The sequence below is a fragment of the Oreochromis aureus genome, linkage group 4, assembly GCF_013358895.1.
Source record: "Oreochromis aureus strain Israel breed Guangdong linkage group 4, ZZ_aureus, whole genome shotgun sequence".
Classification (NCBI taxonomy): Eukaryota; Metazoa; Chordata; class Actinopteri; order Cichliformes; family Cichlidae; genus Oreochromis; species Oreochromis aureus.
This window is the reverse complement of record NC_052945.1, coordinates 28,397,925-28,409,884: the sequence shown is the minus strand read 5'-3', so window position 1 is coordinate 28,409,884 and position 11,960 is coordinate 28,397,925. Positions and strand designations below refer to the sequence as shown.

The following is an 11,960-nucleotide window of genomic DNA, read 5'->3' as shown; positions in this document are numbered from 1 at the left end:
AAGAGATGTTAACTACTCTTTCTGGTAAGAAAACCAACATGCTTGTAGTTGTAGTAGGAAACATACTCATGCCATTACTGGTAAATGCCTGTTCACATGATATAATTCAATCAGTGTCAGAGGGAACTAGACGTGTGCATCTTCTCTGTGCTCTGAGTGCAGGACTCTAGTTCCCTCTAGTGTATTGTGTGAGTAGAATAAAGAGAAAATAAAGTGAGGTAGGATGTCAGTTAAGTAGATTTTGAATCCTTCTAGATGCAAAATTAGCTTTGGCGGTTTCAGGCAAATACAGTAAGCCCATCAAATGCTTAAACCAAAGAGAGGAGAGCTGAAACTGTCGCTGATCTTTTTTTCCTTTTTTAAAAACATAATAATAAGAAAAGAATTGTAAGCCTGGTTAATTTCCTGCTATTAAAGTTGATATCACTGAAAGTCGGTTCATATGAAACCCAAATAAGATCCTGAAATCCATAATAATCTGTTTAAATTAACAAGTTCATGCTTCAACTCATAGGGTGTCTTCCTCTCTTCTGCTCATGTTTAATACAAACATAGGACAGTCTTGCCAGGGGAGGCACTGGGGGCCAACAAATTTTAGGGGGCTTGCCAGTGCTCCCCGGACAGAAGTGGGATACAGTGGTAGAAGACCACACTCTCCTAATAGCTAAGAAAAGGAAACTGAGGCTACTGTTTGCTTGCACTCACTAACATTAGTGAACTGAAAAAACATTGCCTGGTCTGATGAGTCTCTTTCTGCTGTAATATTCAAATAGTAGGGTCAGAATTTGGAGTAAACAACATAAAAGCACGGATCCATCCAGGTGGTGTAATGGTGTGTTTCTTGGCACACTTTGTGTCCCTTAGTACCAACTGAGCATCATGTAAAACCACAGCATACCTGAGTATTGATGCTGACCGTATCCCCTGTCTTAAGACCACACTGTTCATATCTTCTGTTGGCTGTTTCCAGCAGGATAAAGCACCTTATATTAGTGGCTTCTTGAACATGACAGTGAGTTCACGGTGCACAACTTTCCTCCATAGTCACCAGATCTCAGTCTAATAGAGAACCTTTGGGATGTGCTTTAACAGGTGATGCACATCGTGGATGAACAGTTGATAAATCTGCAGGAGCTGCATGATTCTGTCATGTCAATACAGAACAAACCCTTTGGCAAATATTTCCAGGACCTTTTTCAGTCTCTGCCGTTAGGAATTAAGGCAGACAAAAGGTAGTCCAACGCAATATTAGCAAAGTGTAAGAAATAAACTGCTGAGTGTAACTTATTGTTGCTTTGTGTATCAGTAGTGATGCTCAATGTGCTACATTTGCTTTTGTTTTGTGATGTTTCCTCTTTTACCTTACATTATGACAGCATACGTGAACACCCAAAAGAGTGTCGCAATTCTGGAACATTTATCAGCTTCCCCTTTCCTATCAACAACCCAGCAATTACTAAAAACATTCATTAGAGTCAAATTTTGTCTACAAGTTGCCAAAAATAAACAGTGGTTAAAAAAAAGAATTAAATCTCTCTCTCTCTCTCTATCTAAATATACACACATATATATATGTGTATATATATGTGTGTGTGTGTATATCTATCTCTCTCTCGCTCTCTCTCTCTCTCTATATATATACTCTTTCATATTTTCAAAATAGCAACACTTACTTTACGTGACTTTACAAGCTTGTTCAAATAAATAAAATAAATGAAATCAAAAAATAACAATACCAATTAAAACTGAAAACAAGGTTAACAAAAGTTAGCCTACGATAAAAAGATGACTTTAAGCTGTTTATATGTAATATTTCATCATATATCTTCTTGGGACGACAGTTCAGATGATTTTTTATGTACAGTGTGCCTGTCAGGACGTTTACCAGACACAACATATTTATTTCCACCCGCAAATGTTGCATCACTCCCTTGCTGGTACATTAGACGATAACGACATTAAAAGGAAGGATGTGTCTTGCTACTTGCAGCTTACTGGGCTGCAAACGTGCAGCTGATTTCCTCTGCGTGAAGATAAGGATGTGGTTTAAAGACCAGCGATGAAACCACGGTGGTCATTGATGGTATCTTAGACATGTTGTGCTTTTTAAAAAATTTTTTATATAAGACATAGATACACTGTTGATTAAAGAGAGAGAGGTAGCTGAAACATTCAAATGACTGCATGACTCTTAAGTTTCATTTCGAGTTTGCTTTTCAAGCTTGTAGTTCACGGAATATGTCGGACGATGTCGCTGCTCCATCTCCGACGTCGAGACATTAAAAAAAAGAAAAAAAAAGAAAAAAAAAAAAAAGCTCCGACTCCTGACTGAATCAGCGGAGCCCCCTTTTTTCTATTATAACAGAGAGGGAATGGGACAGAAGGAGATAGAGGTGGGCAGAGGTGTGACTGAGTGGACAGGCAGAGGCAGAAGGAGAGTCAGAGCCAGTTGGGCATTTGCCATATCTTGGTTTTATTCTGGGTTTTTTAAAGAGGGGGGGAAGTATAACTATAGCAGTAGTTTGGGATTTAATCGGATAGGCTGTTTCTCCAAATTCTTTGGAGTTCTCCTGCACTTTCAGGCTGAGCTGTATATTTGGAGGTAGTGGTCTGGGTGGAGTTTTCTTGGACCTGTAAGAATATTTCATACACATTTATTTCTTTTCATGCATTTTTTGCGTCCTAACCCACTCTCTAATTTCCTCGTGAGCGTTATTTATTGTTTAATAGCTGTCTTGATTTCTTTTTAATACCTGACTGCAGCGCTGCTAACTGATTATCCTGTCCTCGTCGCATTTCAGCGCAAACCTCCCCTACGACGCACGGATTACAATGCAAAGGATTTTGGAGGTTTGGGTCACCTTGGTGACAGTTTCTGCGCTTACCAAATGTGTCTTTGGGGGATACGGGTTCAGCATGTTTGCTGCACAGTCTTCCCCTCCGGACCCGTGCTATGATGAGAACGGGAATCCTCGGAGATGCATCCCCGACTTCGTCAACTCTGCTTTTGGGAAGGACGTGCGCGTGTCCAGCACCTGCGGCACTCCGGCCGCCCGCTACTGTGTGGTGACCGAGAAAGCAGAGGAGAGGAGTAGGGACTGTCACACGTGCGACTCCGGAGATCCCAAAAAGTCCCATCCACCTGCCTATTTGACAGACCTCAACAACCCTCACAACCTCACCTGCTGGCAGTCTGAAAACTACGTGCAGTATTCGCAGAACGTCACCCTCACCTTGTCCTTGGGTAAAAAGTTTGAGGTCACCTATGTGAGCCTGCAGTTCTGCTCGCCCAGACCCGAATCCATGGCGATCTACAAGTCCATGGACTATGGCAAATCGTGGGTGCCTTTTCAGTTTTATTCCACTCAGTGCAAGAAGATGTATAACCGGCAGAACAGGGCAACAATTACGAAGCAGAACGAGCAAGAGGCGATCTGCACGGACTCCCACACAGACATGCACCCGCTGACAGGTGGGCTCATAGCCTTCAGCACGCTGGACGGCAGACCGTCGGCACACGACTTCGACAACTCCCCGGTGCTTCAGGACTGGGTGACGGCCACGGACATCAAGGTGATCTTCAGCCGGCTTCACACGTTCGGAGACGAGAACGAGGATGACTCCGAGCTGGCCCGCGATTCCTACTTTTACGCAGTGTCGGACCTGCAGGTCGGAGGACGGTGCAAGTGCAACGGGCACGCTTCGAAGTGCGTCAAGGACAGAGAGGGGAATCTGGTTTGCGAGTGCAAACACAACACGGCGGGACCGGAGTGCGACAGGTGCAAACCTTTCCACTACGACCGACCCTGGCAGCGCGCCACGGCTAGAGAAGCCAACGAATGTGTCGGTAAGGGATCCCCTGTTTTCCCCCTTCACTCTGGAAATATTTAAGCATTTATCAGTGCCAAAATAATCGCAATGAGTGTTGTTATCAGTGTTTTCTGCTGTAACACACACACACACACACACACACACACACACACACACACACACACACACACACACACACACACACACACACACACACACACAATTAATTCTAGCCAGGTGATCATTCCTTTGCCTTTACTTTTGTTTTTCTCACTTAGCATAAAACACAAATAGAGCTCCCCTGATAACCAGTCTCTCCTGTTTAAAATATCATTTTGTGCCTAAGTCTAAAATGCGTACTTTACGCACAGGGTCAAACGGTAAATGGTGCTCCTTAAATTAGAAATAATTAATTTCTTTTTGGCTAAATATATTTTATTGGAGGCAAAGAGGAGGAAAAGGCCTTCATGTCAAAAACAAGCTGAAATCTCAGCACCTGCGCAGTGAAAACCACTCAAACTAAAACGCCTATATCTTAAAAATACTTTCTTGAAAATTAACCAACTTATTGGTGAATTATTATCATTTATATAGGTATTTATTATACTTTTTATATCTCCCAAACCAAATAAACTTTGGTTGAAACGACCACAGGAAAAAAAAGAAGCAAGATCTATTTTCAGTAGAAATTAGGACTAATTGTTGTTTCAGAAAATTAAAGATTTCGCCAATGTAGTTTCAAAGAAAAAAAAAAAAATACAAATTACACTAAAAGAAACATCAATGATTTCTAGGAGGCAGGGGCGCCGCCGTGAAATAAAGAAAAAATAAAGAAAAAAAAAATCTGTTTATGTTGTTTCCCAACTTTCATATTCTCCATATCAGTTCTGTAAAAACACACTTTGTCAACCTTTGATCTTTATCAACATCCACAATAAATCCTTGAATAGGAAAGAAAAGGCAGGAAGTCGTTTCAGTAAACAAAGTGCGCCTGCCCAAATGCGTGACTGCGTTTTGCCGCGCGTGTTTCCGACTGTAGTAGCAGCTCTAATAGGAAAGGAAACATTGCAGTTGCACAGATACACTGCAGGGGCGTGTTGTGTTTCCATAAGCAGGTGCTATTACAGATTGGAGGGGCGATTAGGGCGGTTTTATTGACATTTTTGGCACGTAGAGTATAAACTGCCACTTTAGAGGCAGTAAACTATTCAGAGAGGAGGACAAAGCGCTGGGTAATCTGAAGCCAGATCTCCTCTCTTTTTTTTTAAATTGTAGGGAGAGTGTATTTGCTGCGATGCTGATTATTTCTGAACAGAGAGCAGGAAAGTTTATATCAACAGCTTAAAGCGAAGCAAACCTGGAAATGTAACAAAGTCCCCGACACTGCCATGGTTTGCTCAACCAAACGGAACAAGTGAACAAGTTGTTCCCCTTGGCCTCCGCCTTTCGCCCTTGCAAAAGCCAGCATGTGAGTGTATTTTACTAAAACAAAGGCTTGTCACTTGTGGCATCCATCTCGCTGTCAAGGGGAGGGAGGGAGGGAGGCCTCCCCTTTACACCACCAACTCACTTTTTTTGTGCGAGTGGTGTCATCAGATAAAAAAAAAAAAAAAAAAAGCCAGACTGAGCATGTCTCCCTAATAGGAAATAATAAGGGTGTCCTGACACCTTTAGCATGAAAGAAGAGGAGCCAGGGGGAGGGGTTGTTTCCACTGAGCGCTCGGGTCCATATGGTCTGGCGGTGGGGATGCAGAGTTGTGGCGCTAATGATGTGTCTGGATTTCTCCTCCCCGCTGGAGGACATCGCGGTGCTGAGGGGAGAGAGAGAGCGCGGTTATGGGAGAGTTGGTTTCACTTATTGTTCAGGACAAAGTCAACTTCCCATGACTTCGCATGCAGGGTCGCCATCATTTTGGCAAAACAAACAAAAAAAGAAAAAGAAAAAGAAAGAAAGAAACGCATTTATGTTGGCAGCAGCATTCCTATCAGCTGGAGGTGAGCGACTGACAAATTTGCCCATAAAACAAGGGCACGGGTCCCCCCTGCTCTTTTCCCCTCTCACTCTCACCCCGTGGAATGCGTTTGGCCACCCAGCGTTTCTTCATAACTTCCATATGAAGGGAACGTCAACATTTGCAAAGAGACAGAGAACGGCTGCAAGGACATGCAGGAAAAAAACCCCCAGGACATTGAAAATTACAGTAAAATGACTGAAAAAAAATTACAGCGAGACTCAAACTGTCTCTCTATAGTCACGAGTTTGTTTTTCGTTTTTCGCACATATTTTATATTAGAAATAAAAAAATGCATCATTTATTTTGGTATTGCATTTCTCGCGTAGTTGTTTTTAATCATCTTATAATAAATGGGAATTTTTTTTGCATGTTGCGCAAAAGTATCCACTTCTTTTAAATCTCTGTGCGGCCCGCAGCTATCCGGAGTCATTTCGGTGCCTTTACTATGCGCGACCTTTCAAAACTCTTTGAAACTTTCACCCAATCAAACAGAAAAGGTAAGCAAGTAAAAGGGACGGCCGTGAAAACAAAACCACGCAGGCGCTGCTCTCAAAACTGTGCCGTAGAAAGTAAAATTAATGTGATTTACAGTCTGACAAAAGCTTTGCAAAACGTGTAAATCAGCATTTCATTTTTTAAAAGTGTGTTACACGTTAAAAACTGCAGCATCTATAGTTTTTCTCCAAAACATATTTTTATTGCAAGCTCTCTCTGTTTTTTGATTACATAACAGACACTACATGAGACACACACACACACACACACACACACACACACACACACACACACACACACACACACACACACACACACACACACACACACACACACACACACACACAACTCGGTGCTTGTTTAATTACTAAGTGCGTGATGATATTTGACCGTGAGCCATAAAGGAATGCATAATGTTGGGAAACGCGCACATATGGCGACACATCAGGCTCTCCTGTCCCAGGCAGCTGCTTCATATTCTCTCCGTGTTCCGCGTATATGGCGCTCTGACCCCTGACAGTCAGGGCCCTGCTCCTCTCCGGCCTGAGTGACTGATGGGCTGTGAAGGTGGGGGTGGGGGGGAGTGTACTGTGGGAAACTTTGGCTTGCCAAGTGGGTTTCGAGACGAGATGAAAATGGTCCCCTCGCTCACTCATACGTGTAATTTTGCACTTGTTCGATTTATGCTTTTGCTTTCGCTGTCACCCTGCCGTGTGATGCTCTGTTTTTCTTTCTTTTTCTTCTTCTTCTTTTTTTTAGAACCTCCGGACAGCTGGAGGTGCAGCCAGTCTCATGCAATTTTGAGGTGCATTTTCCTGTAGCTGCTTTTATGTGTAAGAAAAAAAAAGTGTTTGTAGGAGAGATTCCATCGAGCAACCCTGTAGTGTAGAAAACAGCGTTAGGCATTCATTAAACCTACACAGATATCTTTGTGAGGAAGAGCCAACCTATTTGCCACCCACAAGGCAGCTGAATTAGGATGTGATTGTATCAGTTGGCTGCTGGCTTGCTCTGGCAGTACACTCTGTAATAAAGAATCTAAATGCACGTTCACGTATCTTTAAAGAGCCGCCGGGTTTGACGGTAAATATGACAGAAGAATTCAAATCAGTGTTACAGCTGCCATTGAAGTGGCTTCTTCTGGTCACATGTATCCCAACAGTCCTCTTAAAGACACTCAAGTACTGCCAACAGCAGCACTCGTCTTTAAAATGTCTTCATCTGAATTTTAAAATCCATTAAAAATGGATGTTAATGTGCACTTACTGCCCGCGTAAAAGTGGATATTGTCGCACAATATTTTCATCTGGAAGAAGTGTCGGTGTTTAAGGCCATTTGCATTTGTGCAGCTGGGCTGTGCACTTGGATTCAATCGAATCAGACTTTCAAATCAGTCGGGTTATGAGTACCTTGCATGGCAGCAGTTCAGAGAGAAAGAGGGGGGAGAGGAGACGCTGCTGGAGACAGGAGGGAACGAGAGCCTGGCGATACAAGGACACCGCATTTACCATGTGAGCCACTCCACATCTAAAGCCCTGCTTTCATGTTCAGTTTACCGCTGAGCCATGATGATTTCAAGTATGGCTCAGTGGCACCACTGACACCGTTTCTGCTGACGGTGTCTGTGCCACTCGCCCCTGGGATGCCAGGTTAGGCCGGGCCAGGCCTGCTCACCATCTGGGTCTCATTTCAGCTCCATAGCAGCGGCCCATGTGACGGGAGAGAAGAATTTCTGCAAAGCAATGATGTCATAGGTTTCCTTGTAATAGAAGCTGCATTCGGGTCCCTTCGCTCTCCCTCTCGTTCCCCCCATCATTCTCTGGCCTGTCGCTGTGTGGCAATGCCAGGGGGCACAGAGTCAGCCCTTTCTGTTGAATTTGGAAGCTGAGACATATTTGTGGGAGTGTGCGTGTGTGTGTGTTGCGGGGTAGAGTGATTTTTCTTTATTTTTTAAGGCAACAATAGCCAGAGGTGACCGCTATTTCTGGGCTTGTTGTTGTTTTGATGGGTTTCATATTTAAATACACCGTCTTAACAAGCTGCACAATGCAGACTGTGTTTGCAGATGATCAGACAGGAGGTTTTCAGTACCTCTGATGATAAATGAAGCGTTCATAAACAGCACTGGCGAGGATAGGGGTAGCTTAATAAGGATAATGATAATAATAGAAAACGAAGTAAATGTTTGAGTGAGCGACATGCTCCTGTTGTGGGCTGTAAATGATCGCAGGAGGAACAGTCTTTCCCCCCTGGGTTTGAAACAACCTTTATTGCGCCGTGCAAACAGTCTAAAGCAGACTAACAGCAACGCAAAGTGTCTTTAATAAAGCTGGAATAATGAGAAGAAAATAGAAAGAGATGTTCAATAAAAAGCAGTTAATAGGAAACAGGTGTGCTGCAGGTGAGGAAATACTCGGGAACATTTCTGGCACTGCAGCAGCGTGGAAAGTCAGACACCCTTGACAGAGTCCAACCGGGACCGGACGGCCAGGCCGCCGGACTGACGAGTCTCAGTCATGTAGAACTTGTCAGCGCTGCACGGCTGCAGTTCGGAGTCGCACAGGGAGGAAATCTCAAATGGGGAGACCGACGGGAGAGAAAATTGCAGGCAGTAATAAAGCAATTTATTTCAATCAGTAAAATCAAATGTGAAGCAGACCCGCCTATGCTTTCCTTATGAATATGAAAAAAAAACAACAACTTTATCGGCACAGCTCAAATGACGGACTCCTCTGGGGTCGACCCGAGCAGGAAAACTGGAGACACTCGCTGTTGAAACTGTGACAAGAGCCATTATCCATCATTTTCTTTTGTTTTTGGATCCATTTTTTTTTAAAGGCCACTTAACTACAAGGTTATCTCGGATGATATTTGAACAATTCCAGATTCTTTTGGCATTTGTTGAAGGAAACCCCAAGAACTGAGATGTGACTGCGAAGAGTTAACGTTTATCAGGGCTTGTTTGCCATATCTCATCATATATGATGTACTTTTTTAAAATCAGTAATTTAACTTGACAATAAAAAACCTTGGAAGCTGTATAAAAATTAATCTTCAGTAAAGAGACTTTGTTTTTCTGTTTTTGAGTCTTGGTCTGCTTTAGAGTGTTTGCACAGCACACGTGAAGGTTGGTTCAAATCCAAAGGAAAAGGAGGTTATCCCTGGGATCATTAACAACCCACAACAGGAGCATGCTGCTCACTCCAACATTTACTTTGTTTTCTATTATTATCATAACCATATCATTATGGTTATTCCGCACCAATGCCTTGTTTATGGGCACTTCACTTACTATCAGAGGGGGTTGAACCCCTTGTTAAAGAAAGTCTGTACTATCGTCTACTTGAGCTAGAACCTTCCCATACTTATCAACACTTAAGTTAAAAAAGAAAGAAAGAAAAAGGAAAAAAAATACTTTAATGATCTCAAAATCACAACGAATAATAAAACTGCATTCAATTAGTTGGTCAAAAATAACTGTTAATAACAAAAAGAAAAATAAACAGTCATGTTAAGTAATCCCATAAATAAAAAGAAAATGTTACATTTTCCAACATACTATAATGAACACTCTATATTTTATTGTAATTTACCCCCAGGTATATAAAGATAATGGACAGTGTATGAAAGGTGGTTGTACCTCTTGGGTTTGACAAATGAAGCCAGTGCAGGAATACCTTAAATCTTCATGCATTCTCACGGCCAGCAGGGGGCGACTCCTCTGGTTGCCAAAAGCAGTCCAGCTCTATAGAGGTTTATGGGAAAACAACCCTCATTTTCTTTACTGTATGAGCTCAGCAAACACTTTCTTGATGAGTTTACATTTAAAATTGCTAGTTTCAAGTCTTGTTTAATATGGCGTGGTGTTCATTTTGTAATTCATGGGCCCTTTAGAGTCGAAAGGGAAGATAAAGCATCTTCTGTATCAGAAGCTTTTAATGAGAGTGCAGTGTCCTTCGGTTTCTCAGTAAAATCCACCCGTTGCTTGTAATGACTGGTTTCCAAAACCAGCATGTTAAATGCTACAATGCTCAGCTTGAAGCTTCACTATGCAGTGAGTGATGTCACAGTACTTCCATCCATCTCTTATATACAGTCTATGATAAAAGCAAAACATATTCTTTCCAAATATTTTGTATACAGTCCTTTGTCCATATTGCACATGCTCTTTGCTGAAGCTATTTGTGAATGACCATAAACATAAAAGCGTGTTGTGTGGCTGATTAACGGGAAATCAATGTTTAGTCTATTGCACTTCATAGACCCTTCATAGAGCTTTCTGCTCAGTAGGACTGCAACCTACGTTTTTTTGTGATTAAACCTCCATGTTAGGTGATCCTTCATGCTGGAGCTGGATACGTAGCCATTCCAGAAAAACATCATTTAGCTCTGTCACGATTACAAGTGGAGAACAATGCTTCTGAAATTGGCCTTTGCTCTGTCGCCTCCAGTCTGTCTTGCAACATAAGCCTATGTGACTTTGGTAAGAGGTTTCTCTGTATACAACCAAACCATAAAACAAAGAGATGTATTTGGGGGATCTCAAAAAAATCCACGCTCCACTACAACCCAGTGTCCTCTGGGTAAAGGCTGCATGTTTTGAGGATTTTGTTTTGTTGAGCTCATAATTCAACACAGACACGGCTGTTAGGAGCCAGAAAGGTTTCACTCGGGCTTTTAAGAACATACTGAAAAATCTTGTTCTGCGAAGTTGTGGATGGTGGTTTGGAGAGGTGACTCAGTGTTTCGAGAGGCGTGTGTTCACTCTCGTTTAATGCTCGTATTTTTCACTCAGGAGCTGTTGGACGCCATAACAGCAGCGTCCACTAGCACAGAACACAGAACATGCTCACATCCAGCACACAGATTGCTTTATTATACATTTTAATCCAAAAGTTTTAGCCTCTGTCAGATGACAAGAACCACACGTAGATTTGGACACATGATGGGCTGTGAAAATGGCCCAAAATATACAGTTTCAGACAACAAGTGCAGTTCATCCAGTCGTTTTTTTTCTTTAATGGAATTTATTGCATAGTAGAGAACAAAGTTTGACTCGTGTTGCACAGGTGTCACCTTCAGCTTGTGTCTCATTGCATGACTGAACTTACAGCCAAGAGCAACCCTGGATGAATGATGGTCTCTTAAGCTGATGCTTCACAGAAAGTATTTGACCGTTCAGTCACATGAAACAGTGCAGTGACCACAGCACAAGAGCTACCGTACTTACTGCATTTGAACAAAAACATGTTTAGATAAAGTCCACTTGGCCACAAACCCACAATTTGCACCAAATAAAATACGGAAACCAGACTTGACTCATGCAGTTTGAAATATGATTTCTCATATATAGGTCTCAGCTACCACACAATTCATCCAAAGCAGCAAATTGACAGATATCGTTGGTGGCTTGAAGTCCTGTAAATCAAAGACACACAAACCTCTATTAAAAATGGCAACAAATTTGTTCAGTATGATGTACAACATGAATTTAAATACGAATGAACCATGTGCCACAGTCAGACAAGTGCCTGTAAACAAGAAACTTAAATATTTTCTATTGACTGGAGAGAATTTTGTGTTTTTGCTCTCTTTCCACTGTCAACTCTTGTCTTTCAAAAGAAAAGCACCCACTTCAAA

General features: G+C 42.2%; 1 protein-coding gene across 2 annotated transcripts in view; it reads left to right on the top strand.

The window, feature by feature from the left end:
- The first annotated feature begins 2,402 nt into the window (after positions 1-2,402).
- Positions 2,403-11,960, top strand: part of ntn1b (netrin 1b) — a 48,848-nt gene continuing 39,290 nt past the window's right edge. The window contains exons 1-2 of one of the 2 annotated variants that reach the window (XM_031748332.2): positions 2,403-2,633; positions 2,802-3,847. In XM_031748332.2, coding sequence (XP_031604192.1) covers positions 2,833-3,847 — 1,015 coding nt within the window. In that variant the 5' untranslated portion in view covers positions 2,403-2,633; positions 2,802-2,832. Of the gene's footprint in view, positions 2,634-2,763; positions 3,848-11,960 lie in introns of both variants that reach the window. The other variant, XM_039610721.1, reaches the window with a different exon arrangement.